Source organism: Micropterus salmoides, unplaced genomic scaffold (genome assembly GCF_014851395.1).
Source record: "Micropterus salmoides isolate LMB-PRFRI ecotype aquatic unplaced genomic scaffold, ASM1485139v1 Ms_hic_scaffold_10, whole genome shotgun sequence".
NCBI classification, from domain to species: Eukaryota; Metazoa; Chordata; class Actinopteri; order Centrarchiformes; family Centrarchidae; genus Micropterus; species Micropterus salmoides.
Window position 1 is genome coordinate 28,330,795 of NW_024040041.1, and position 27,748 is coordinate 28,358,542.

Below are 27,748 nucleotides of genomic sequence, written 5' to 3' on the forward strand. Positions count from 1 at the left end.
AGAGAAGACTAGCAGAGATGCACAAATCCCTTGTTTTAGCCTCGTCATTTTCTTTTGTGGCTGCAGTATTTTATTAGATATAGATTTATGCTTTACACTTGTGTTTAAAGCTTCCATGCTTATTCAAGAATAAACATTTAAGTGATGCGAAACCCAAAGGACAGCATCACCTCTTACCATTTCAGTAATGTCTTCAGCGGCTTGAAGACGCCCAAGAACTTAGGTAGGCTGTCGTGTTTAAATGATGCTTAGTTGGTACTAAGGGGCCCAAAGTGTGCCAAGAAAATATCCCCCACAGCATTACACCACCACCAGCAGCCTGAACCGTTCATACAAGGCAGGATGGATCCATGCTTTCATGTTGATTACACTAAAATCTGACCCTACCATCTGAAAGTCGCAGCTGAAATTGAGACTCATCAAACTAAGCATACTTATGCAATGTTTGTATAAAACATTGGGCATAGCAAGCACAACAATTTGGAATCTCCTGAAAAAGAAAGAAACTACTGGTGTACTGAGCAACAGACGTCCAACAGGTCGGCCAAGGAAAACAACAGTAGTTGATGACAGAAATATGGTGAGAGCTGTGAAGAAAACCCCCAAAACATCAGTAAGTGACATCAGCAACGACCTCCACAGTGCAGGGTGAAGGTATCACAATCCACTGTTGGAAGAAGACTCAGAGAGCAGAAACATAGAGGCCACACCACAAGATGCAAAGTACAGAGATGAGCCGCAAAAGTTGTGAAACACAATCTGATGGACTGATGAGACCAAGATTAATCTCTGCCAAAGTGATGGAAAGGCCAAAGTGTGGAGAAAGAAAGGAACTGCTAATGATCCGAAGCATACAAGCTCATCTGTGAAGCATGGTGGAGGTGATGTCATGGCTTGGGCCTGCATGGCTGCTACTGGAAAAAGCTCATTAATATTTATTGATGATGTAACTGATGATGGTCGCAGCAGAATGAATTCAGAAGTGGACAGAAACATTTTGTCTGCCAATTTACGGAGAAATGCATTGAAACTAATCGGGAGGAAGTTTATCATGCAGCAGGACAATGAGCCAAAGCACACTGCCAACAAAACAAAGGACTTCATCAGGGGGAAAAAGTGGAAGGTTTTAGACTGGCCAAGTCAATCAGCTGACCTGAACCCAATAGAAAATGCATTTCACCTCCTTAAGAGGAGACTGAAGGGAGAAACACCCCGAAACAAACAAGAACTGAAAGAAGCTGCGGTAAAAGCCTGGAATAGCTTCACAAATGAAGAATGCAACAGTTTGGTGATTGTGATGGGTCGCAGGCTAGAGGCAGTTATTACAAGCAAAGGTTATGTAACCAAATATTAAATATAAAACGGTGATATGTCCTAAGTTGTTTAACACATCTAGACCTGAATACCAGGAAATAAAAGATGAAATTCTGAAATTCTCTTGTCTCATATACTCATCTTAAACCCAAATGTCTTCAGTGAACAACAAAAACAAAGGAATTTGCCTTTTGGAGGGGACTGTAGTTACAGTGACATCACTGGGTGAACTGACTAAAAAGCCGTCACTGGATTCTGGGTGAATGGCTGTCGAATATCCAACTTAAAACTAACTTCACCGCGGTACAGTAGGGATGTTACTCCACTGAGTTAGAGAAAGTGAAACCTAAACTGTCGCAGAGCCGTGTGTCGAAAAGTTAGATTTGTTTACAAAATTGCTCACCAAGTGGTGATTTGGTGATTTTAGCAGATTTAACAGAGTTGCAGATAGCCTACATCGTAAAAGATCAGACTTCTATTGTTTTTATTAATATTTTAACAAGGCTGTTATAGGAGGCATACCAAGAGGAGAGAGGAAACATGTCTGCATTGAGGTAAACATTTGGAATCTTTGGAATGAGTTGTGACTTTTTCTTGACCCTGATCTTGCTACAAATATTTCTCGAATTATAGTACCATTATTAATAGGCTATTATTAGACTGTAATTGAACATGTTATCAATAGTGAAGTAGAAACAGGACCAGAGGTGGAAAGTTATGAATTATTACTCACGTTACTGTAATTTAGTAGTTTTTTGTGTACTTGTAGCCTACTTTTACTTTTAAGTTGCCTAGTTTTCTTAAATCTGTCATTTTACTTTTACCTTTTTGTTTAAAAACTTTTTACTTTTTAGTCATATCCGTTTCTGAGTAAAAAATACTGCAAGGAAAATATCGCGAGCACTCTTATTTAACGGCTCTGGCTTCAAGTGCAACAGAACAACATCTTTATCATGCTGCGCAAGCTGTGAAAGAACTGTTGTAAACTATTGCATGCTGCTGCAGCTTCACAAGTTGAGTTTTATATCGATGTAGTCACAGCAAATGAAATCTTTTTGGAAGTGAGACCGCTCACATTCATCAAAAATGCACAAGACAACCGTCATTTTCAACAGTTTTCTGACAGCGGGCCAGTTTGAAATATGGCAGTGATTAATTCAACAGTCAGAAGCAGACATAGTGAGCTGCTAGATAAAGAGCCTCCACCTTCTCAGCCAAGTAACTCCTTTCACTTTCGCTGTTCACACTCATGTTCTGTGCAGCATACAGTCAGATCATGACTGCTCAAAAAACATTTTAGGTTTCTTCAGTCAGTGTATTGACCAGACCGTGACATAAGATCTGGAGTTGGTTCCCGGGCGCTGCACAGCGGCTGCCCACTGTTCCCATTGAGGGATGGGTTAAATGCAGAGGGTGAATATCGCAACATGTAGGCCTATGTGTATGTGAGATCACTTTCAAGTAAGACTTTTATTTTAAATGATTTTATCTTGTCTCTAAATCTAGATTTTATGTTTTTAACTGAATCCTGGTTGCAAATGAATGACTATAGCCAGCTATCTGAACTGTGTCTGCCTCAATATGATTGTTTTAGTCAACCGAGGGTCAGTCACAACAAATAATCTATAAATCAAATAATCCAATATCTCTAGGTGAAACAAGCTGCTACTAGCAAGCTAAACTGGATTGGCTAGGATAGCCATGTAACTTTAAAAATTACAACAATCTTTCAGTGCTAATAATAGCTGTTGTAGTTAGAAACATGACCAACAGATGAGTACAGCACTCATTATGCATGCCACAGCCGGTGTTGTACTCTACTGTTGCTGTTTGATGGGTGCCCGAGACCTGGCATTAATTCCATGCAACATTCAAAATTATAAACAATGACATAATTATAAATATTGTGTAAGAAAAATATGTAAATATTCTACCTATAATGTAACATAATAACGACTTTGTGCATCTTGTAAATTAATCAAATAAGTTTTGTAATGGTATCGGTTTTTGTTTCAATATATTTTGTATAATTAAACTGGATTCTCCTTCCGAACACACAAAGAACACCTAGCAAACTATGAGGAAGTATTCGCTGAATTTAACAAAAGGCGTATTGAATTAAAATCACTTACTATCCCTTTAAATAATTCTGTGTGAGATGTTGACTTCTGTGTTGTATGTATTTATTTTTGTTTCTTACTGGCTGTTGTTTTGTTTAACCTGTGTGCTATTTATGTTACATGCTGTTGCACAACGAATTGCCCCCCAGGGATAATAAAGACTCCTTAAACCTTGAATGTTGAACCTTATCACAAACATGACCTGCTCTGGAGCAAGTTAGCCTTTAAGCACAAATTTCCATGGTGATGTACCCTGGTAGGAGGTGTTGGTGAGGTACCAGGACACAACAGCACACAGATCAAAAACCTGGACATAGGAAGATGAATTTCCAAGTTTCATGTAAACATCATGTCCCAATATGTTATAAATCAAGATAAGGCTCAAACTATACTAAGTCGCACATGTAAACACAAATTGTTTAGCTTTGTTGTTGTAAAAAAAACTCTAAAAACTCACTGTACACCACCTGCTCAGCAGCAAACAGCAGACAGTTAGACTAGCTGGTGAACATAGTGGGTCTTTGCAGCTAAAGAGCCAGATATTTCCCTCAGGAGTTGGTAGACCAAAATCAGAGCTAAATAAAAGAGAGTGAGTATTCAACAGAATGTTGTGTTCAAAACAAGAACAAGTTGTTGAGCTAAAGCTTGTACAAAAACATGAATCAGCAAAGGAAACCAGGAAAACGCCATATGCTAAAGGGTTCACTATAACCCTTCACCCCAAACATTATATCTTCTGCAGGAACACAGCGTAGCTTTCTGATGTTTAGCGCTGACAGTTGTCATACCTTTAGGGCATTTTTTAACTGACTGAAGAATGATAATGAGTTCTGTCACACCTTTTATTTTCTTGCCTGTCAGGAAATCGCATGGGGAATATAGGGTTGACTCAACAATTCTAAATGATTCTGCATACTGTTACATAACACATCGCATGATTGAGCATAAATCAAACCTTTGGATATTTCCTCCTGTCTTCCAACATCTGTTATATATATATTTTGTATATGCATTAATTTATACTGTATTAAGCAATTTTACTAACTTGACAATAACAGTTCAGTGATTTGTTTTGAGTTGTCAAAACATCACAGAGACTTACAGAGATTAATCTACAATGTTGTATTGTCTTACAGAAAGGAACTACAGGAGGCCTTGTGCCGCTACACCACAGATACACTCACCTATATTGACACAGTAAGAGGATTCTGTGAAGGGATCTCTACATGGATCTGTGCGAGGGAGATAGAAATGTTCTGTATGGTGGACATCAAAGACAGAGCTATGAGCAAAGGTAAGGCCTTTCTGGAGCTGGAGAAAGAGCTGGCTGCTGTGGTGAAGGACACTCTGGGAGGCCTGAAGGAGCTGGACTGCTTCCTGGATGCAGTGGAGAAGCTTGCGGTCACCTCACTTCATGTGTTCAAGGAGCAGAACCAAGTGTTACACCTGCCCCAAGGGATCAGCTGTGAACAGGTTCAGGTTGTCATCATTGCTGCACAGCAAATCTGCCCACAACTCCTCGAGTTTAAAAGAGATGCAAGTGTCTTCTTCCATCCCAAACTTCAGAATGTGGAAGTGCTGTCCTATCAGCTGGACATATACATTCAGAACACCCAGAAAATCTGTGACAAGTTAGAGAAAAGGTAAACTGACATTTCTTCATAATAATCCACCCATTTTACAAAATAAACATCTATAATAAGAAATGAACTTTCTTTCACAGCTCCTTCAGTGAGTTTAGCCTGAAGATGACTGCTGAAACTCGGGTAGACATTGATGTGAATTTGTCTGAAGATGACATGAAGAGAATGCTTTGTCACATTACTCAGCTTGATGAAATCCGGTAAGCAATTACACACGTATGATTTGTTTGGGACCAAATGTTACCACAGATGAGTGGCAGAAACAATATCCTGGTTATTCTGGATGATCCACAGAAGTCACTGTTTTCATTGGAACTATAGTTTATAGCACAAATAGTCCCTATAAATAGTGTTGCTTGCCTTCTTTCCATAGTGCAACCTGGTGACATGTGTTCATTAGGTAAGATGCACACCATAGACTGTATGGTGTGCATCGACTAATGTAAGAAGTGGACGTAGTTATCGTGACGTCACCCGTTGGTTTGTGGACTGCTGTTTTGGAGCCTTGAGTTTGGCCGTTAGGGCGCCACCATGTAGAGTTTTTGCAACCAGCAGCACCAGACGTGACCATATTTGGACAAGACGGTAGAGCTAACGGTCGTGTGTAGAGCTAGCTTGCTTGCTTAGCTAGGTGCATAACACATCGCATGATTGAGCATAAATCAAACCTTTGGATATTTCCTCCTGTCTTCCAACATCTGTTATATATATATTTTGTATATGCATTAATTTATACTGTATTAAGCAATTTTACTAACTTGACAATAACAGTTCAGTGATTTGTTTTGAGTTGTCAAAACATCACAGAGACTTACAGAGATTAATCTACAATGTTGTATTGTCTTACAGAAAGGAACTACAGGAGGCCTTGTGCCGCTACACCACAGATACACTCACCTATATTGACACAGTAAGAGGATTCTGTGAAGGGATCTCTACATGGATCTGTGCGAGGGAGATAGAAATGTTCTGTATGGTGGACATCAAAGACAGAGCTATGAGCAAAGGTAAGGCCTTTCTGGAGCTGGAGAAAGAGCTGGCTGCTGTGGTGAAGGACACTCTGGGAGGCCTGAAGGAGCTGGACTGCTTCCTGGATGCAGTGGAGAAGCTTGCGGTCACCTCACTTCATGTGTTCAAGAAGGAGAACCAAGTGTTACACCTGCCCCAAGGGATCAGCCCTGAACAGGTTCAGGTTGTCATCATTGCTGCACAGCAAATCTGCCCACAACTCCTCGAGTTTAAAAGAGATGCAAGTGTCTTCTTCCGTCCCAAACTTCAGAACGTGGAAGTGCTGTCCTACCAACTGGACAAATACATTCAGAACACCCAGAAAATCTGTGACAAGTTAGAGAAAAGGTAAACTGACATTTCTTCATAATAATCCACCCATTTTACAAAATAAACATCTATAATAAGAAATGAACTTTCTTTCACAGCTCCTTCAGTGAGTTTAGCCTGAAGATGACTGCTGAAACTCGGGTAGACATTGATGTGAATTTGTCTGAAGATGACATGAAGAGAATGCTTTTTCACATTACTCAGCTTGATGAAATCCGGTAAGCAATTACACACGTATGATTTGTTTGGGACCAAATGTTACCACAGATGAGTGGCAGAAACAATATCCTGGTTATTCTGGATGATCCACAGAAGTCACTGTTTTCATTGGAACTGTAGTTTATAGCACAAATAGTCCCTATAAATAGTGTTGACTGTTTTTGTTGTTAGCTTATCTGCATTATATGTTTAGAGGAAAAAGGAAGCCAAGGGAGGCTCATGTGAAGTCCTTCTCAAATACAATTAAGCATACTCCTAAGCAACGGGTAGGCAAGATGACGCGAACTAGAAAAAGAAGATCGGGCAGAAGACTATATATATAATCAAAGAAATCAAAAGAAAGAATAAAGAAAAATAAAGTATTAAAAATGAATAATGTTTTATTTTTTAGCTGTCAGACCTATTTTTTCATCTTGAAAGAAGTACACCTTTCAGCCATAGCATTATGGCTACCTGCCTAATATTGTGTAGGACCACCTTTTTCTGCCGAGAAATGGACTCCACTAGACGTCTGAAGGTGTGCTGTGGTATCTGGCACCAACCTGTTAGCAGCACATCCTTTAAGTTCTGTAAATTGCGAGATTGAACCCCCAAGGATCGGACTTGTTTGTCCAACACATTCCACTGATGCTCAATTAGATTGAGATCTGTGGATTTTAGAGGCCAAGTCAACACCTTGAACTGGTTGTCTCAAACCATTCCTGACCCATTTTTGCTTTGTGGCGAGGCACATTATCCTGCTGAAAGAGGCCAATGCCATCAGGGAAGACTGTCTCTATTAAAGGGTGTACATTTTATTTATTTTATTTAACCTTTATTTTACCAGGAAAGAAATCCATTGACATTTTTAATCTCTTTTACAAGGATGTCCTGGCCAAGATGTGAATCAGCACACAGTGCAAGGTGCAAATGAGGCATTATATATACAGCAGCATTATTCATAAAAGTAACAGTATTATTAAATTATTTACAACAAAGTATCAGATAAAAAGACATAAAATCACAATTAAATTTAAACATATCATAATTTGACTAAATGTCACAGGTGCAAGATGTGTTTAAAACCTCTGACCGTTTTTGTTTAAAACTGGATACAGGAATAAGAGACTCCAACTTCAACTTGAGCTGCAGATCATTCCAAGACCATGGGCCAAAATAGGACAGACTCATTTTTCCTGACTCTGTACGGTCAAAGGGCACTTTAAACCTCGGCCAGCTACTGGCCCTGAGACTGTGTGTGTTCTGGAGGGCAATAAATTTACAGTAGATATATGATGGCAATTTTCCTAAAATGGCTTTGTATATGAAAATATACCAATGCTTCATCCTTCGAATATTGAGTGAGGTCAATCCAGCCAGGGTATATAAAGTACAATGGTATGAACCTGATAGGGTGAACCTGTTATATTCCTCAAAGCAACATGGTAAATGGGGCCCAGTTTAGCTAAGTTAGTGGGACATGCAAATCTATAGATGGTGTCTCCGTAGTCCAGCTGTGATAAAAACAAACTTGTTACAAGCTGCTTACGGGAAGAAAGAGAAAAGCATGTTTTCAATCTATACAAAAAAACAAATATGTGATGTGATGTTTAAAATTAAGGTCTTTATCCAGCCAAATACCAAGATATTTGTATGTGTCTACGACTTCTATGGTATCACCATCTAGATTTTTAATAGGAGGAATACAGCAGAATTATGAGAAAACAACAAAACTTTGGTTTTGCTAGCATTCAGGACTAATTTTAAATCACAAAGAGCATTTTGTAAAGTGACAAAATCAGTCTGAAGATTTGAGTGTACTGCATCTAGAGAGGGCACTGACGAATATAGAATTGTATCATCTGCATATATATGGTACAATGATTATTTAAGATGATCACAGATTTGGTTAATATAGATTAAAAAGAACAAGGGCCCTAAAATAGACCCTTGTGGGACCCCCTTGTTCAGTGTGACTGCATCAGACAAAACAGGGCCGACCAAACAAACTGAGTGCGTTTTGTTAAGTAGCTGTTTATCCAACTAACCATGTTTGTACTAAAGCCAAGTTTTTATGGTCATACATGGTCATACAAGTAACTTCCACATGAATGGCAGAACCGAAGTTTTTGTATCTGAACATTGCCCAAAGCATTACACTGCCTCCACCAGCTTGCCTTCTTTCCATAGTGCATCCTGGTGACATGTGTTCACCAGATAAGATGCACACCATAGACTGTATGTAAGAAGTGGACGTAGTTATCGTGACGTCACCCGTTGGTTTGTGGACTGCTGTTTTGGAGCCACGAGTTTGGCCGTTAGGGCACCACCATGTAGAGTTTTTGCAACCAGCAGCACAAGACGTGACCATATTTGGACAAGACGGTGGAGCTAATGGTCGTGTGTGGAGCTAGCTTGCTTGCTTAGCTAGGTGCATCTGTAATTCACTGTGTCATTTTAACAGGGCTGACAATTTTGTCTAGCGAACAACAGTCGTAAAACTAAATGTAGCCTGCTCACCAGAGAAAGAGATTAGCCAACTCCTAATAAGCTTTTTCAACAGCGCTGGTTAAATTGACACAGTGCCGTGGGACGAGTCACTCGAACCTGATCAAACATAGAAACAAATTTTCTATCGGACCCAGCATAAACCTTTTCAGGATTTTGACCTTCAGTAGCTAGTCTGTTAAATCAGACCACATGGGACAGGTTTTGCTCCCCACGTGCATCAGTGAGCCTTGGCCGCCCCTGACCATGTCGCCAGTTCACTGCTTTTCCTTCCTTGGACCAGTTTTGAATGGAATTCACCAATACAAATCAACACCCCACAAGAGCTGCAGTTTTGGAGATGCTCTGAGCCAGTTGTCTAGCCATCAGAATTAACAACTATAATTACAATGCATAAAAATCAGGGTACATAACAACTGGAAACAAAGATTGCTGTGACCTGATAAATAGTGATCACATGGGATATGCCTGTTTAAAAAGATGTGTTTTCAGGCGGGATTTAAAAATGGAAAGCGAGTCAATGTTACGGATATCTGGTGGAAGAGAGTTCCAGAGACGAGGGGAAGAGCGACTGAAGGCTCTGAACCCCCTGGTGGTCAAACGAGCTGGAGGTACAGTGAGGTGAATAGAAGAAGAAGACCTAAGAGTATGGGTGGGTGTGTTAATATGAAGGAGGTCAGTGAGGTACAGAGGAGCGAGGTTATGAATGGCCTTGAAGGTCAGGAGCAGATGGCTGTACTTGTGGGTGAGAGAGACGGTCGGTTATGTAAATGGAAGTACGGGATGGGTAGAGCTTTAATGTTCTCTTTCCTCTCTATCAGGATGAACCAGGACTTCCGGATGGTGTTCTTGTTTCAGGAGGAATCATGTTCTGGCTTCATCAGTGAGTTCCGCAAACGACAGCCCGGGATGCTGCAGTTTCTCAATGAGCTGGAGGAGAATGCTGTTCAGCTAGACAGGATGAATAAGGGGGCAAAGATCTCCAGTGTGGCAGGCAGCTCAGTGGGGGCAGTTGGAGGTGTGTTTTCCATCATTGGTTTGGCATTAAGTCCAGTAACAGCTGGAGTGTCTCTAGCTCTGACAATGACTGGGGTAGGGATGGGAATTACCAGTGGGGTCAACAGTCTTGTCACCACAGCCACAGAGATCGGAGTAAACTATACACAAAAAAACAAAGCCAACGTAGCCTTCCAGAGCTTCATGAAGGATGTGCAGAGTCTGCAGGATTGTCTGGAGAAGGTGAGCAGTCAAACTGTCACCACAATAGAAACAAGTAAGATGGATGTGGCTGTGGAAGTAGGCAAGGTCCTTGGTAAAGCTGGTGCTGTTGGAAAAGGGATTGATTCGTTTGTTGATGCTGCCTCTGCTTTTAAGTTGTTGAAAAGCGAAGAGCTGATTGCAGGTGCTGGAAAGGTGGTGGCCCAGGAAGGTAAAGCCTTACGTAACGTTCCCAGGGTGGCCTCAGAAGTCCCAGATATCGGTCAGGCAGCAGTCAAAGGGCCTCTTGCTGCTCTTTTCCTTGGTCTGGATATCTTCTTCATCTGTAAAGACAGCATCAGTCTGGCCAAAGGCAGCGAGACTGAAGTCTCAAAGTTCATCAGAGCCAGAGCTGAACTTTGGCGATCAGAGATGGACTCGTGGCAGAAGATCCATGACTCCCTGTGCAAAGGTCTGAAGACCTCAGAGAAAAACAGAGCTGTCCTGGAGACGCCATTTTATCCAGAGATGCAGCTGAAGAAACACTCTCACTGGCCACTTTATTAGGTACACCTTTGGTGTACTGATTTGGATCACCTTTTACCTTCAGAACTGCCTTAATTCTTCGAGGCATATTTCAGCAAGGTTTTGGAAACATTCTTCAGAGAAGTTGGTCCATATTGACGTGTTGTCCATTCAGAGATGGTATTCTGCATACCTTGGTTGTAACGAGTGGTTATTTGAGTTACTGTTGCCTTTCTGTCATCTCAAAGCAGTCTTCCCATTCTCCTCTGACTTCTGACATCAACAAGGCATTTTCATCCACACAACTTCTGCTCACTGGATATTTTCTCTTTTGCGGACCATTCTCTGTAAAGCTTAGAGATGGTTGTGCGTGAAAATCCCTGTAGATCAGCAGTTTCTGACATGCTCAGAGTCCATCTGGCACCAACAACCAAGCCACGTTCAAAGTCACTTAAATCCCCATTGTTCCCCATTCTGATGCTCACTTTGAACTTCATCGAGTTGTCTACCTACCTACACACACACACACATCCTAATTTAGCCACTCATTTCATTGTTTTGTTCATTTGTTTTTATTAATGAATGTAACAAATTAGATTATTATTACAGTTATGGTGTTTGCTGGGTTTGCTTATTTTATATCTTCATTTTATAGCTTATCTTAGTCTTTCATCATGTACTTAGCTCTCTTCTGTGTCCCTGACTTGCTAAAAGAGCAATATTAAAGTTAATTCAAATAAATGAAAACTGCACATGCATTAGCAATTACAATTATAAACTAACCTGTCATGTAAATGTGGTTGTGAATTATTTTAGCATTATTGCCTAAATTGTTATCATTAATTACTATAGCGATGATGGTCTACATTGTCATCATTTAAAGTGTTATTTTATAGTGTAAAGTTAAGATCACAGTGTTAAAACTCTACAGCTCTGAGTGCTTCTTAATCATTTTCTTTTTACCTAGATGTGCCTTGTTTTTTACTTATAAGTAGTGAACTGTAGTCATGAACACAGAAACAAGCTCACTGTGGTTAGATTGACTGCAGGAAGAGGCTGCAGGTGTTTTGCCTTGTTCGACTGTCATCTACTGTAGATTATGACTATAGGAGAGGCTGCAGGTGGTCAAAATCTGCTAATGACAAGTGCATGCTTTGGTCTACTGCTGTTATGACTGCATGAGGGACTGTTGAGGTGTTAGTCTGCTGATATTAAGACTACATGTTTAATTATGAATTAAGACTACGTGCTTAATTACTGATTAAGGGGTCGATTGTCAACTTCCAACCTCTGATGCCTATACGACAGATAGTGGATGATCATTTTCATGGCAGAGAGATGATAAGCAGAAAATAGCCAGCATAACATCAAGATTACTGTAAGAAACCAAGCATTAATGAAAGATATAGCATTACATATGTTATTCTTGTATTAACTTTTAAGAAATGTAATTGTGTGTCAGATTATGCATGCATAACTATATGAATAAAATACGGTGAGACTGAAGTTGAAATGTAAATGGTGAATTTCTTATCCAGCAGTGTAAAAATATAGAAAATCAACAATACAGTAATGAATGACAGCTGGAAAACATTGTCAATTTATAAAACAACTTGTGTAAGCAGCATAAAAGCAGAGGATAAGAAGTTCACCATAAGGAGAGGAGGGGGCAAACCAGCCCAGAAGGGGATATATAAGACTGTCTGCAGACCACAGGATTGACACCATCCTCCGGCCTGCTGGGATGCTGTATGGGTTAATCTGTCCTGTTTTGGAATAAACTCTTTTGCACCGACTCTTGACCGTCTCCAGAGAAGTTTTTGATTGCAAACTTATTGACTATAGAAACTATAGAAAGTTAATGGAGTAATTAGTACAGTTTAAAAAGCTGGTGATGGTGGGGGATCAGGCTTAACTGGCCCAGCCTGGTCGTACATCTGACCCAACACGGTGTGTTCATCCTTCTTTAATGTTTTACAGTCTTTATATGTGGATTGGGTGATTTTTATGTTAAGTGGAGGGATAATGGAGATCTACATACACACTCATTGAAAGTCCAACCATATGCTTTCTTGGCAACCATCTATGAATGTCTGTGCCAACCCATCCAGTAGATGGTTTTTTACTTATTCTGATATTTTACAGAATAAGTCTAAACTTTGACTTGCTGGTGGGATGACAGGAATTCAGGGGATCACAAAGTCAGTAGGCCTTATCCTCTGGGGAGCATGAATACCTGAACAAAATGTTATGTTACTAGCGTGGAAAAAAATGAGGCCCAAAATTAGAAAGTTAGATTTAAAAAGATACATTAATTATTGAGTTTCCCTCCGTTTAATAATGCTCTGGAATCCAGATTCACTTACTTTTAGCAGACTTTATATTATATACATTGAAGCTTAAGAAAGGCCAAATTACCACACCAAGTTCTTGTCAGCTTTTACAGTGGAGCAATAGAAAGCATCCTGACTGGAGGGCTCTGCAGCGGGTGATTAAAACTGCTCAGAAGATCATTGGTATCCATCTCCCGTGCAACAGTGATATCGGTGGGATGAGGTGCCTACGCAGAGCCCAAAGGATACTAAAGGACAGTACCCACCCAGCCACAGCCTGTTCACGCTGCTGCCTTCTGGGAAGAGATATAGAAGTTTCTGCTGCCGAAACCACCAGACTGTTCCACCGAATCTAGTTTATTTCTGTTTACCATTTTTTTGTAAGTGATTCTTTATTAATGTAGATCGTTTGCTATGTAGCAGAATGGAGTTACAAAACTCATTTTCACTTTACAACTTGTTATATTGTGACAATAAACCTACCTACCTATAGACCTACCTACCTTTTATGTCATTGTTTAGCACCTTTTGAAGCATCGCTACCCCACATGTACGGTATCCTTTTTTCAGCACAAACTCAGAATTGTCTGATTATATCATTATGTCAATTTAACAAAGCATAAAGCTACAGTTCAAGGTTGTATGGAAAGTTGAAAAAGAGTCTTTCCCAATAATTTCCCAAAAAAGGCAGAAAACACAACGTAGAAAACTATAATGCAGTGTATTTACATGTAAAGTGGTAATCCTAACTCAAACTGCTTTTTTCTTTCAGTCTGTAAATCTGTAAATCACCGTATTCATATTCAGAAACAATGTATGGTCTATAGACATGAATAAAATATTGTATGAAGGCCCCACATCAGCACTTTCAACTGGTTTTCGCAGCCCATCTGTACATGTTACATAAATAATAATAATAATAATAATAATAATAATAATAATAGTAATCCTTATTTGTAGAGCACTTTTCAAAAACAAGTTACAAAGTGCTTTAACAAGTGTAAAGACAATAATACCCAAGAGACAATAATACAAAAAACAATACAAGATAAAAGCATGAAAACATTGAAAAGACTAAAATACAGTTAAATATAAAATTAGTAAAATACAATAAAATAAAAGGGATAAAATAAAGTCAAATAAGATCGGGAAAGGCTCTCTTATAAAAGTATGTTTTAAGAAGGGACTTAAAAGAGTTCACTGACTCAGCCGACCTGATTTCCTCGGGCAGGCTGTTCCAGAGCCTCGGGGTCCTGACAGCTAACGCTCTGTCCCCTTTAGCTTTCAGTCGAGACTGAAAGGTCAGAAATATAACAAGGCGAGAGGCCATGAAGAGCTTTAAAAGTGATCAATAGAATTTTAAAGTCAATTCTAAAACATACTGGGAGCCAGTGTAATGAAGCTAAAATAGGAGTAATGTGGTCATATTTCTTCGTTCTGGTTAAAAGCCTGGCAGCTGAGTTCTGGACAGTCTGGAGTCGATCAATAGATTTTTGGGTTAAACAGGTGAAAAGGCTGTTGCAATAATCCAAGCGTGATGAGATGAAGGCGTGTAAAATGGTCTCGGTGTCCTTAAAAGTTAACATAGATCGAATTTTTGCTATATTTCTAAGTTGATAAAAACATGATTGAACAAGCTTTGTGGTGTGGTGCTCGAAATTTAAATTACTATCAAACCAAACACCAAGTTTCTTTGCCACAGGCTTAATGTGATTTACTAGGGAACCAGCAGATGGCAGTATTTGATTTGCCATCTGCTGGGACCCGATGACCAGGATTTCTGTTTTGTCTGAGTTCAGCTGGAGGAAATTATTTCACATCCATTTTTTAACTTCACAAAGGCAGTCAGTAAGTGAACTCAGCATTCCAGGGTCTGTGGATCTGACAGGCAAGTACATTTGTGTGTCATCAGCATAAATATGAAAAGAAATGCCATGTTTATGGATAATATGTCCAAGGGGAAGCAGATACAAGGAAAACAAAATGGGTCCTAAGACCGACCCCTGAGGCACACCATATTTAACTGGACAGAATGAGGAGACATGTTTACAGACATGCAAAACTTCCTATTTGACAGGTAGGATGAAAACCATTCTAGGGCAGTACCAGAGATCCCCACCCAGCGCCTCAGTCTGTCTAACATGATGTTGTGATCAATGGTGTCAAAAGCAGCGCTAAAGTCCAGGAGTACCAGGACTGAGCACATGCCTTCATCAGCAGACATTAAAAGGTCATTGGTGACTTTAAGCAGGGCAGTCTCAGTGCTGTGGTACTTCCTAAAACCAGACTGAAACTTTTCAAATATTTTGTTATTTTCCAGTACAGTGAGCAGCTGTTTGGACACAATTCTTTCTAGAATCTTTGCAATAAAAGGCAGTTTTGAAATTGGTCTAAATTTATGTGGGAGGGAGGGATCTAAACCAGGTTTCTTTAAAAGTGGGTTCACGCAAGCCGTTTTAAAATAATCAGGGACACAACCAGTAGATAGGGAGCTGTTGAAAACAGAGATCAAATGGGGCCCAACTTTCAGTAAAAACTTTGTAGGTATTACATCAAGTGGGCTGGAGGACACTCTCATTTGTGATACTGTTTTTAAAAGCTCAGACAAGTCGATGGGATAAAACTGGTTAAAACTCTCTTGTTGCTGGTGAGGAACCTCTGAGTAAGAGGCCGCGGGGGTAATAGAGGCTCTGATTGACACCACCTTTTTGGTAAAATAAGATAAAAACAATTCACAGTCATCGTTACTTCCAGCTGAGGCACAAGGAGGGGTTGGGTTTACCAGCTGACCCACAGTCTTAAATAGAAACCTGGGATTGTGTTTATGTGTAGTAATGAGTTCAGAAAAATAGTGTGTTCTTGCATCCTTAACCAAGTTATTGTATTTAATTGATAAATCCTTCAGACTGAGGTAATGGACTTGGAGACTGGATTTTTTCCATCTGCGCTCTACTTTCCTGCATTCCCTTTTTAGGCTGCGAATGCTGTCATTTATCCAGGGTTGCTTACTAGCTTTAGACGTAGGCCTAACCTTTAGAGGAGCAGTAATATTTAGTGACGACAGCAGATATGATTGAAATGATCGACCAGATTGTTGGTGTTGGAATCAGACAGGTGTTGGCTTTGGCTCTGAAAGAATGCGCAAAACTTTGAAACACTTTGTTCATTAAAGAAGCGAGAACACACGGAGCTTGGTGAGGCGGCATGAGTAACAGGCGAATCGCAGCTAAAAACAATACATCTGTGGTCAGATATGGTCATGTCCACTAACTCCACAGAGGAAATGCTGACACCCAGGGTAAAAACCAAGTCCAGTGTATGACCACGGTTATGTGTTTGCCCTTTGACATGTTGTTTGAAGTTAAAAGAAGTGGCCATATTTAAAAAGTCAGTTGCATTAACATTGGTGGGGTCATCAACATGAATATTAAAATCGCCACAAAGAACAATTCTGTCATAATTTAAAACCAGAGTAGATAAAAATTCAGGAAGTTCTGATAAAAATCCTCCAGGCGGTTTTGGGGGGCGATAAATAATAACAAATATGACAGGTTGCAACCCTCCAACTTTAAGAGTGAGAACTTCAAAGGAGTTAAATTCATCACAGCGTACTTGATGACATTTTAAATTTTTCCTATACACGCTCACTAGCCCACCACCACGACCACTGACCCTCGGTTGACTAAAACAATCATATTGAGGCGGACACAGTTCAGCTAGCTGGCTATAGTCATTCATCTGCAACCAAGATTCAGTTAAAAACATAAAATCTAGATTTGCAGACAAGATAAAATCATTTAAGATAAAAGTCTTACTTGAAAGTGATCTCACATTGAAGAGAGCCATTTTAAATGAGTTTGTTCTGGGTGCTGGAGTTGGTGCAGTTGTCCTAATCCTTAAGAGATTACTAATATTTCTGTGTGGGATGTGCACATTTCAGTTTACTGGTCTATGCGTGATGATGACAGGAATAGAAGTCTTTGGAACAGCGCTGGGAGCAAACGCCTTTACATGCCAGCAGGTGGAGACCGGTGTTGTGTCCAGGTGTGCTGCATGAATGATTAGTCATTCACGTAAGTCAAATAAAGGTATGTTACAATAATTTATCCTTAACTGACTCTAGAAAAATATAATGGGGGGCTGCATTATTGATTTTAGAGCTGCCGAGAAAATTGTAATTATGAAACGTTCACAATCTTGACTTCAGATCATTTATTATATCATTGATGAACACGACAAAGAAGATGTTATTCAATTGTGAGTGGCATGCAGCTTTTGGTGTGCAGGCGGAACTCTGCGCCACTAATCAACTCTTAACCACTTCCTGAAAATGGTGGTGTGGAGATACTGAGGATATAAAAATTTAAATTGAAACTAAAGCAACACTCTATAGTTATTGTAACCGTGCAGACAACATGATAAGGCCCAAAGAAGGAAGTTAAAACCACTGCTGAGAGGAGAAATATTTCTGAGAATCTAAAGAGTCTGAACCATTTGCCCAGGAAATAAAAGAAAAGCCTGCAGTAAGAGCAAAGTGTCAGTAAGGTCAAATGCAGACAGATCTCTAAATGACTGAAAATCCAAAAATATCTTAATAAGCAACACAATTAATCACTTTAAATATGTTGTGAAAAGTATCATTAAATCTGACAGCTGAGTGATCCACATGAAATAGTTTTTGGTATTAAGTAAATGTAGAAAATAAAAACACAAAGGCAACAACTAGAGAAATATGCAACTCTCAGCTTTTAAGAGATAAGTTAAGATTTACTTTATTGATCCCACGCTGGGGAAACGCAGCTTCAGATCCAACACAAGACAGAATAAAATATGAATTGAAAAATAGAATTGAAAAATACTAAATATAGATAATATAAAATAGAAAGATAAGAATAAGGTTTAGGTGTACACTATATGCACCTTTTATCTACAGATTGTTATGGAACATGACACACTTTGCAGCAGGAACTAGTTGCAGGTTGTAGAAATAGATATAACTACACAGCACAGAATACTGTATATACAACAGCATAGTATAACATTAATATAGGCTATAAAATAGGGCTATGGATTTACATTGCAGGTATAATACAGTGTGAATAAGAAATAACATGTAATTGCATAGTACAGGAATAAAATAGTGCTAAAAAGTTTCATATTACAGAGACGACAAACAGTGCTTTGTTATGTCATTGCTGTGTTGAAGAGTCTGACAGCCGCTGGAATGAAGGACCTGCAGTAATGCTCCTTCTTGCATTGTGGGTGCAGCAGTCTGTAGCTGAAGGAACTGCTCAGGGACCTCACAGTCTCATGCAGGCGGTGACAATTGTGATTGACGTCAACTTGGCTAACATCCTCCTCACACCATCTTCCTCTGTGGTGTCTTAATGGTGTCTTAAGCACTTTATTTAATATTTTTCTCCTCCTCTCTGTGCTTCCAGGTCCCCAACACACCACTGCAGGCTACACAATGCCAGTCATTTTATTATTATTATTATTTATCACTAAAAACTCTTTCCAGTTTAAAACATATAATACTCTAAATTATTATGCCTAAATGAAAATGCGAAATACTGCCATATAATAATGATAGCAAAAATAAAGTTTTCTAACACCTTGAACTAACTACTCATTAAACCCACTGCAGTCAGTCACTTTTGTCACTGTGAAATTGTGTGTGCTTTGGCGACATCTGTTGATCAAATTGTGTAAATGCAATATTAAACTAAAAGTGTTCCATCCTGAGTTTTGTAGACCAGTGCTTAAAATCGTTTTGGCTTATGACTCCAAAACAAAGCAATGCCAATTGTTAAAAATGTCTTTGCATTATGACTTGTGTTCTGTTTTATCTAAATGTTTTTATAGTCTTCATTAACTCACAACCCCTCAGATTTATCCTGGGACCCATGAAATTACTGATGTAAGTAGAGGCCAAGTCGGACCACATAGAGGTGGCCTTTTGGTTATATTTTAATCATTTATTTATAATTTGTTTGTAGATATAGTATATTCGTGACAACTAGTTTATCTTGAATACAGTAGTAGTCCTTTTTGTTGACTCATGTGAGCCAGTCAAGTAAAAATAATTATTTTGTACATTTATTTTGTGTTTGGTGCATGTTGTTAATTGTGTGATTTGGTTTTACTGTGCCCATGTTTATTTTCTGTTGTGCAATTACTGTTTTGTAGAGTTTATTATTTTTTGCATGGCTTGTTTTATTGTTTTGCTTTGGACTTCTCCATGTTTTATTTTGTGGTGCTGTTTTTTGAGTGCTTCGAACTAGACCTTGTCTCACCCCTGTGCCCAAATTGGTGCCAATACAAATGTTTGGTGACAAAGAGAGCGGTGACTCAACAGAGAAAGCATGGGGAGATAAGACGTCAGCAGCCGCAGTAGGCTACCAGCACCAAGGCAGTGTGAAACAACGCTTCATTGAGACGAGATACAAACATCGACCACCAGCGGCTTCCCAAAAGTCCCTTAAAGGTTTTAAAAGTTTCCCTCTGCAGCAAAGGAGCGAGGCTTTTAGGTAGAGAAGACTAGCAGAGATGCACAAATCCCTTGTTTTAGCCTCGTCATTTTCTTTTGTGGCTGCAGTATTTTATTAGATATAGATTTATGCTTTACACTTGTGTTTAAAGCTTCCATGCTTATTCAAGAATAAACATTTAAGTGATGCGAAACCCAAAGGACAGCATCACCTCTTACCATTTCAGTAATGTCTTCAGCGGCTTGAAGACGCCCAAGAACTTAGGTAGGCTGTCGTGTTTAAATGATGCTTAGTTGGTACTAAGGGGCCCAAAGTGTGCCAAGAAAATATCCCCCACAGCATTACACCACCACCAGCAGCCTGAACCGTTCATACAAGGCAGGATGGATCCATGCTTTCATGTTGATTACACTAAAATCTGACCCTGCCATCTGAAAGTCGCAGCTGAAATTGAGACTCATCAAACTAAGCATGCTTATGCAATGTTTGTATAAAACATTGGGCATAGCAAGCACAACAATTTGGAATCTCCTGAAAAAGAAAGAAACTACTGGTGTACTGAGCAACAGACGTCCAACAGGTCGGCCAAGGAAAACAACAGTAGTTGATGACAGAAATATGGTGAGAGCTGTGAAGAAAACCCCCAAAACATCAGTAAGTGACATCAGCAACGACCTCCACAGTGCAGGGTGAAGGTATCACAATCCACTGTTGGAAGAAGACTCAGAGAGCAGAAACATAGAGGCCACACCACAAGATGCAAACCACTCATCAGCAGCAAGAACCGGAAGTCCAGATTGAAATTTGCAAAGAAGTACAGAGATGAGCCGCAAAAGTTGTGAAACACAATCTTATGGACTGATGAGACCAAGATTAATCTCTGCCAAAGTGATGGAGAAAGAAAGGAACTGCTTATGATCCGAAGCATACAAGCTCATCTGTGAAGCCTGGTGGAGGTGATGTCATGGCTTGGGCCTGCATGGCTGCTCCTGGAACAGGCTCATTAATAATTATTGATGATGTAACTGATGATGGTCGCAGCAGAATGAATTCAGAAGTGGACAGAAACATTTTGTCTGCCAATTTACGGAGAAATGCATTGAAACTAATCGGGAGGAAGTTTATCATGCAGCAGGACAATGAGCCAAAGCACACTGCCAACAAAACACAGGACTTCATCAGGGGGAAAAAGCGGAAGGTTTTAGACTGGCCAAGTCAATCAGCTGACCTGAACCCAATAGAAAATGCATTTCACCTCCTTAAGAGGAGACTGAAAGGAGAAACACCCCGAAACAAACAAGAACTGAAAGAAGCTGCGGTAAAAGCCTGGAATAGCTTCACAAATGAAGAATGCAACAGTTTGGTGATTCTGATGGGTCGCAGGCTAGAGGCAGTTATTACAAGCAAAGGTTATGTAACCAAATATTAAATATAAAACGGTGATATGTCCTAAGTTGTTTAACACATCTAGACGTGAATACCAGGAAATAAAAGATGAAATTCTGAACTCTTGTCTCATACCTCATCTTAAACCCAAATGTCTTCAGTGAACAACAAAAACAAAGGAATTTGCCTTTTGGAGGGGACTGTAGTTACGGTGACATCACAGTTGTCATATTATCTCCTTCCTAGTGTCCTCTAGTATCATTGGTACACATGTTCTAACATTTTACTGTACCAACTATGTATTTGTGTTCATATAATCACTAAGAGCATCAGAAAAAAACGCGTATGTATCTTTCAGGACCTTCGGCTCACTCGCACCTCGTCCTTATAATAAAAACACTGCTTTAGGCGCAACAAAAATCAGACGGCGGCTGGCTTGACCGCGTTTCGCATTCGGCGGCTCAGTTACCTGACTGCAGGAGCCGTGAACTTAACGGTTAAGGACCGAGTGTCTTTCTTTAGTGTCTTTCTCATCAGCAGTTGGCACCTTGCATGTATTTCTCTGCGTCACATGACTTGGAAGCTATTGAAAAAACAGCACTTTTTTCAATAAATTATGAATAAATATGAATATAAAGTCGAATATGCATTCAAATCAAATATGAAGCGGTGTGTCTCATTTGGCTAGTGCAGTACTACAATTCGGCATTTGTTTGAAGTCCCTGCGTCACATGAATCTATTGAAATAAATAATGATTTTCCCATAACACTGTTTTCACAATTGTAATTTATTGATGGTCCCTAAGCTAACCCCCCTTGGTTAAAATCGAGCCATCAGAGGTGAGCTAACCGCACTTATACAACCGTCACTGGGTGAACTGCTCCACTCCACTGAGTTAGAGAAAGTGAAACCTAAACTGTCGCAGAGCCGTGTGTCGAAAAGTTAGATTTGTTTACAAAATTGCTCACCAAGTGGTGATTTGGTGATTTTAGCAGATTTAACAGAGTTGCAGATAGCCTACATCGTAAAGGATCAGACTTCTATTCTTTTTATTAAAATTTTAACAAGGCTGTTATAGGAGGCATACCAAGAGGAGAGAGGAAACATGTCTGCATTGAGGTAAACATTTGGAATCTTTGGAATGAGTTGTGACTTTGTCTTGACCCTGATCTTGCTACAAATATTTCTCGAATTATAGTACCATTATTAATAGGCTATTATTAGACTGTAATTGAACATGTTATCAATAGTGAAGTAGAAACAGGACCAGAGGTGGAAAGTTATGAATTATTACTCACGTTACTGTAATTTAGTAGTTTTTTGTGTACTTGTAGCCTACTTTTACTTTTAAGTTGCCTAGTTTTCTTAAATCTGTCATTTTACTTTTACCTTTTTGTTTAAAAACTTTTTTCTTTTTAGTCATATTTTTGAGTAACAAATACTGCAAGGAAAAACTCGAGAACACTCTTATTTAACGGCTCTGGCTTCAAGTGCAACAGAACAACATCTTTATCATGCTGCGCAAGCTGTGAAAAAACTGTTGTAAACTATTGCATGCTGCTGCAGCTTCACAAGTTGAGTTTTATATCAATATATTGAACAATTAGGGCCCCTGTCCACCAAAGCGTTTTTTTCTGACACCAGCATCTTTTTTCAATTCATTGCAATGAGAGCGCCGTTTTTACAAGCTGGTAAAAACGCAAGCAGCGTGATGAGACGCTGAGCGTTTTTTCTGGTCTCCCAGAGTTGAAAAATGTTCAACTTTGGGAAAAACGCTGCGCTCGTCACTGTCACTTTTTGCTCAGCTGGCCAATCACAGTGGAGGGGGGGCGTGGCAAATATCACACCGTAGCAACGGTTACTATCCTAATGTACTTTTTACATTTGATACTTTTAAATATTTTTAAAGAAGGTACTTTGTATTTTGACTCAAGTAGAAATTTAAATTGAGACTTCAACTTTTACTGGAGTAATATTTAACAAGGGTATCTGTAGGCTATATTTACTCAAGTACAGGATTTGTGTACATCCACTACTGATTTCACTGCAAGTTTATTGTATTTCATTTATTTTCTTTCATATGTTATTCTAATAATTCTACCCTGTTTTGTTTTTGTTTCAATGGTTTGTTTGCCACCTTTTGTAAAATAAAATAAAAAGGTTTTTTTACATGAGAATTTGAAGCAATTTCTAGGATATGATGTTACTGGTAATTTTAGACTGACTCACCAATAAAAGAAGGAAGAACATCATTTTCGTTTGTTATGATGTGTCACTGCCTAGACAGAGATTAATCTACAGACAATTTTGATTTGTGTTACAGGAAGGAACTACAGGAGGCCTTGTGCCACTACACCACAGATACGATCAGCTACATTAACAAAGTTAAAGAATTCTGTTGGGACCTCCCTCAGTGGACGAAAGCAAGGATGACAGAGTTGAAAAAGATTAAGGAAAAAATTGAACTACAAGATTTGACTTCTGTACTAACATACACTCTGGGAGGCCTGAAGAAGCTGGACTGCTTCCTGGATGCAGTGGAGAAGCTGGCGGTCACCTCGCTTCATGTGTTCAAGGAGGAGAACCAGGTGTTACACCTGCCCCAAGGGATCAGCTGTGAACAGGTTCAGGTTCTCATCTGTTGTGCACGGCTAATCTGCCCACAGCTCCTCGAGTTTAAAAGAGATGCAAGTGTCTTCTTCCGTCCCAAACTTCAGAACGTGGAAGTGCTGTCCTACCAACTGGACAAATACATTCAGACCACCCAGAAAATCTGTGACAAGCTTGAGAAAAGGTATTTAGGTCTTATTATTATATTATTTGCACACACTAATATGAAATAATTAATTAAAAAACAAAACATTAAAGGAAATGATTCATTTAAAGAAAAAATATTTAAAATAATGTCAGTAGAAAATGCCATGGTGCTTTATACAAAATATTATAAGTAATTGTTCCCTTTTTAGTGATATTTCCATGAGAATAACAACAGAAACGCTGGTAGACCTCGATGTGGATTCGTCTGTAGATGACATGCAAAGGATGCTTCATCACATTAATCAGCTTGAAAATATTAGGTAAGTATATATTCACATAGAACTCAAAACAAATTTTACGTAGTTTAATTGCACAGTGTAGTGTAGCGGGGGTCACTCGCTTAAAAACTGCAGATGTTGGTTTCGGCTGTTTGAGTTGTTTGTTAGGCTGCGTCATTAAAAAGCAAGCGGATCACCTGCTGCCGTGATAACGGATCGCGGGTGGAAAAATATGGTAAAAAGATGACAGCGTAGTCTGTTGAAGCCTCCCTCCACTGCTTGTTTGGGTGGGTGATGTGCAGGCTGATCAACATCCCGCCCCTCCTGTGACTGTATGTGTATTCAGAGCCAGTGAGCAACGGACTTTCTAACTAATAATAAAATAAAAACTGCTTAACGTGCAATAAAATACGTCGGTTTAGGTTGTCAAAAATGTGAATCATTTGCAAAAAAATAAACTAATATTCCTTCAGTTTCAATAGGGTCCACGCTCGTTTCTTGTGCGGGCCCTAATAATACAAAAACACGAAGATGATTGTTAAAAAATAAGAAACATAGCTAAAAGAGGCTTAAAATCTCCAAAGGGTGAATCCCCCATTTTTACATTTCACAAAGAATTTTATAAATTAACATAAAAAGTATTGATGAGCAGAGCTTTCATTTTGTCTCTGCTCTCTATCAGGATGGACCAGCACTTCCGGATGGTGTTCTTGTTTCAGGAGGAATCGTGTTCTGGCTTCATCAATGAGTTCAGCAAGCGACAGCCCAGGATGCTGCAGTTTCTCAAAGACCTGGAGGAGAATGCTGTCCAGCTAGACAGGATGAATAAGGGGGCAAAGATCTCTAGTGTGGCAGGCAGCTCTGTGGGGGCAGTTGGAGGTGTGCTTTCAATTGTTGGTTTGGCATTAATTCCAGTGACAGCTGGAGTGTCTCTAGGTCTGTTAATAGGTGGGACAGCACTGGGAATTACCAGTGGGGTCAACAGCGCTGTCACCACAGCGACAGAAATCAGTGTAAACTATGCACATCAAAAGAAAGCCAGTGAAGTCTTCCAGAGCTTCATGGAGGACGTGCAGATTCTCCAGGATTGTCTGGAGGAGGTGAGCAGTCAAACAGTCAATGTAGAACCAAGTGTGATCAATGTTGCTGTGGGAGTAGTCAAGGTGGGTATAGGCACGAAAGGTGTTGTGAAAAACACCATTCGTTTGCTTGAAGATGTGGATTCTGCTGCTAAGTTGTTGAAAAGTGAAGAGCTGATTGCAAGTGCTGGCAAGGTGGCGGCCCAGGAAGGTAAATCTTTACGTAACGTGTCCAGAGTGGCCTCAGATATTCCAGATATTGGTCAGGCAGCAGTCAAAGGGTCCCTTGCCCTCTCCAAGTCAGCCAGGGCCAGTCTCATTGCAGCCAATGCTCTTTTCCTTGGCCTGGATATCTTCTTTATCTGTAAAGACAGCATTGGTCTGGCCAAAGGCAGCGAGACTGAAGTCTCTAGGTTCATCAGAGCCAGAGCTGCACTTTGGAGCTCAGAGATAGACTCGTGGCAGAAGATCCATGACTCCCTGTGCAAAGGTCTGCTGGTGTCAGAGAAAAACAGAGCTGTCCTGGAGACGCCATTTTATCCAGAGATGGAGCTGAGGATAGAAGCAGAGACAGAAGCAGAAGCAGAAACAGAAGCAGAAACAGAAGCAAAACTGAAAGAAAAATGGTTTTGTGTAATCCTGTCTACTGCAGCGGTGGCAATGCTCACTGTGCCTTTTTGCTTGTCTTTGAACTATGTTTAGATCCATTTTATATAAAAATCCTGCATACAGCAGAAAACCACTGATCATCCACAATCATTCCAGCGTGTCTTTCAGGAATTTTTAGCTGCGATTCTTAAGACATAAACCATTTCACTCTTAACATTTTTTAATGATTATATAGCCAGCATGACTTTTGTTCCTTGTCAGATTTTATATACTTTAACTTTTGCTATGATTAAGATTTCTTTAGTATATATGCATATGACATTTAGTAGTGAAGACTTAATCTGAGAATCATTGTATGTTGGCTGTTAACCTTAAATCTACATTTACAGATTATCTCATTATTTTGAGATAATCTTAGGGGTCAATCAATAATCGGCCTGGCTGATTATCAGCGCAGATATTAAGCATTTTTCCAATAATATGCATCGCTCATTATAAAATCAGATAGCAGAGATAATTAATTAATAAAAAAATGGGCTCCTTTGGCTCTGATGCAGCTGCCTTTCTCTGTTTGTAGTCACATCATTCAATATCGATTATTCTTATGATGTCAAATCATTATAAGGCTGATTTTTGCTCCTGAGTGAAAGTTGAAGAAACCTGAGGACGCCAAAGAGTAAAATGTAGAAGTAACTTACTGGTATCGATGGCCCACTTCAAGCACTTATCAAAATTGACACCAGTTATCTGTGAAGCTGTACTCCACCAGTGGATTATATTCTGACAAAAATTGCCTTGTTACGTTGGCAAAGGTCCAGACGATCCAATCCAATAAAATATTTAGTCCAAAACGCATTATTATAACAATAAATACACACGGACTGCTATTGCTTAGCTTTATGTTAGCCTAACTACAGCTAGCATGTAAACAAAAAATGCTTCTGTCCACGGCCCACAATAGCCAATGAGTGTCCACGTAGCCAGGAAGTGCCAGTCCCCTTTCTTTCGTGTATACACCAGCCACCAGTAGCGCAGAGGAAGACTGGCGCTTCACACGCACACACACATAACATGCGCCAGTTTAAAAATATGCAAGAATATTTCCCACAGACATATTTATATATTGTCGAATACAAAAACTTCTCGAGCCGGAATTCCGGCACAGAGTCCGAGAACTTTAATCCCTGAGTTTATGATAATTTATCACTCATAGGGTACAAATATTATTTGCTATTTATAAAGATAAAACATGACAATTAACTTTAATCTTGTTATTTTCAACAAAGTTTATTGTTGGAGTTTGTGTTATTCTAAATTTTGACACCAAGATTAAAAATTTTACAGCAACTGTATATCGGTTCCAAATATCGGTCATCGGTCTAATTAATTGCTAATAATTGGGATTGGCCAGGAAAAAAACATATTGGTCGATCTCTAATTATATTATCAATGCCTTTATCATCATATATTATGCGTTACTTTTAAATGTTTGCTGTCATTACAGACAATTTAGAACAGGTATTACAAAGTTATGGTGTTTGCTGGGGTACCTATCCTGCTCATCTTTAAAATGTTTTATTGTTGCAATGCAAATTTTACAATGTTATCTTGATTCATTTTCTGTAACACCAATTTCACCAAGCTCTTCTGCATCCCTGACTTGATAAAAGAGCTGTATTATAGTTAAGTAATCCAAATAAATGAAAACTCTGTGCACATGCATTAGCATTTACAATAATAAACAGTAACCTCATGTAAACCTGGCGTGTTCCTCATTCTTTAAAGGTTCGGTGTGTAAGTTTTAGTGACATCTAGTGGTAAGGGTTGCGAATTGCACTCCCCCTCCCCTATCCAAGCTAGTAGTATAGCTACGGTGCCTGAGACAGGACAAAGATGTCATCTATGAGATAGCAGAGAGTTGCCAGTCAAGAAATGAGGTTTCTTTAGATAGATATATTAAAAATTATATTT

The 27,748-nt window shown here is 39.4% G+C and overlaps 1 protein-coding gene across 2 annotated transcripts; it reads left to right on the forward strand.

Annotated features, from left to right (window-relative positions):
• Positions 1–1,609: 1,609 nt before the first annotated feature.
• On the forward strand, positions 1,610–27,536 carry LOC119894182. Of its 2 annotated transcripts, XM_038706771.1 has the most exons (7): positions 1,610–1,868; positions 4,571–5,077; positions 5,158–5,277; positions 5,927–6,433; positions 6,514–6,633; positions 9,943–10,624; positions 25,454–27,536. In XM_038706771.1, exons 1-7 carry the CDS (start codon positions 1,855–1,857, stop codon positions 25,868–25,870), a joined length of 2,367 nt encoding a protein of 788 aa, XP_038562699.1. In that variant the 5' UTR covers positions 1,610–1,854; the 3' UTR covers positions 25,871–27,536. The 2 variants fall into 2 exon arrangements, with proteins under 2 accessions (XP_038562699.1, XP_038562708.1); XM_038706780.1 differs by lacking the exons at positions 6,514–6,633; positions 9,943–10,624 and adding an exon at positions 24,021–24,131 and having other exon boundaries at positions 1,614–1,868; positions 24,772–27,536.
• Positions 27,537–27,748: the final 212 nt, after the last annotated feature.

Coding starts and splice junctions, on each gene's coding strand:
- LOC119894182 (XM_038706771.1), top strand. Junction 6,434..6,513: donor TGTGACAAGTTAGAGAAAAG/GTAAACTGACAT, acceptor TTTCTTTCACAG/CTCCTTCAGTGAGTTTAGCC. Junction 6,634..9,942: donor ACTCAGCTTGATGAAATCCG/GTAAGCAATTAC, acceptor CCTCTCTATCAG/GATGAACCAGGACTTCCGGA.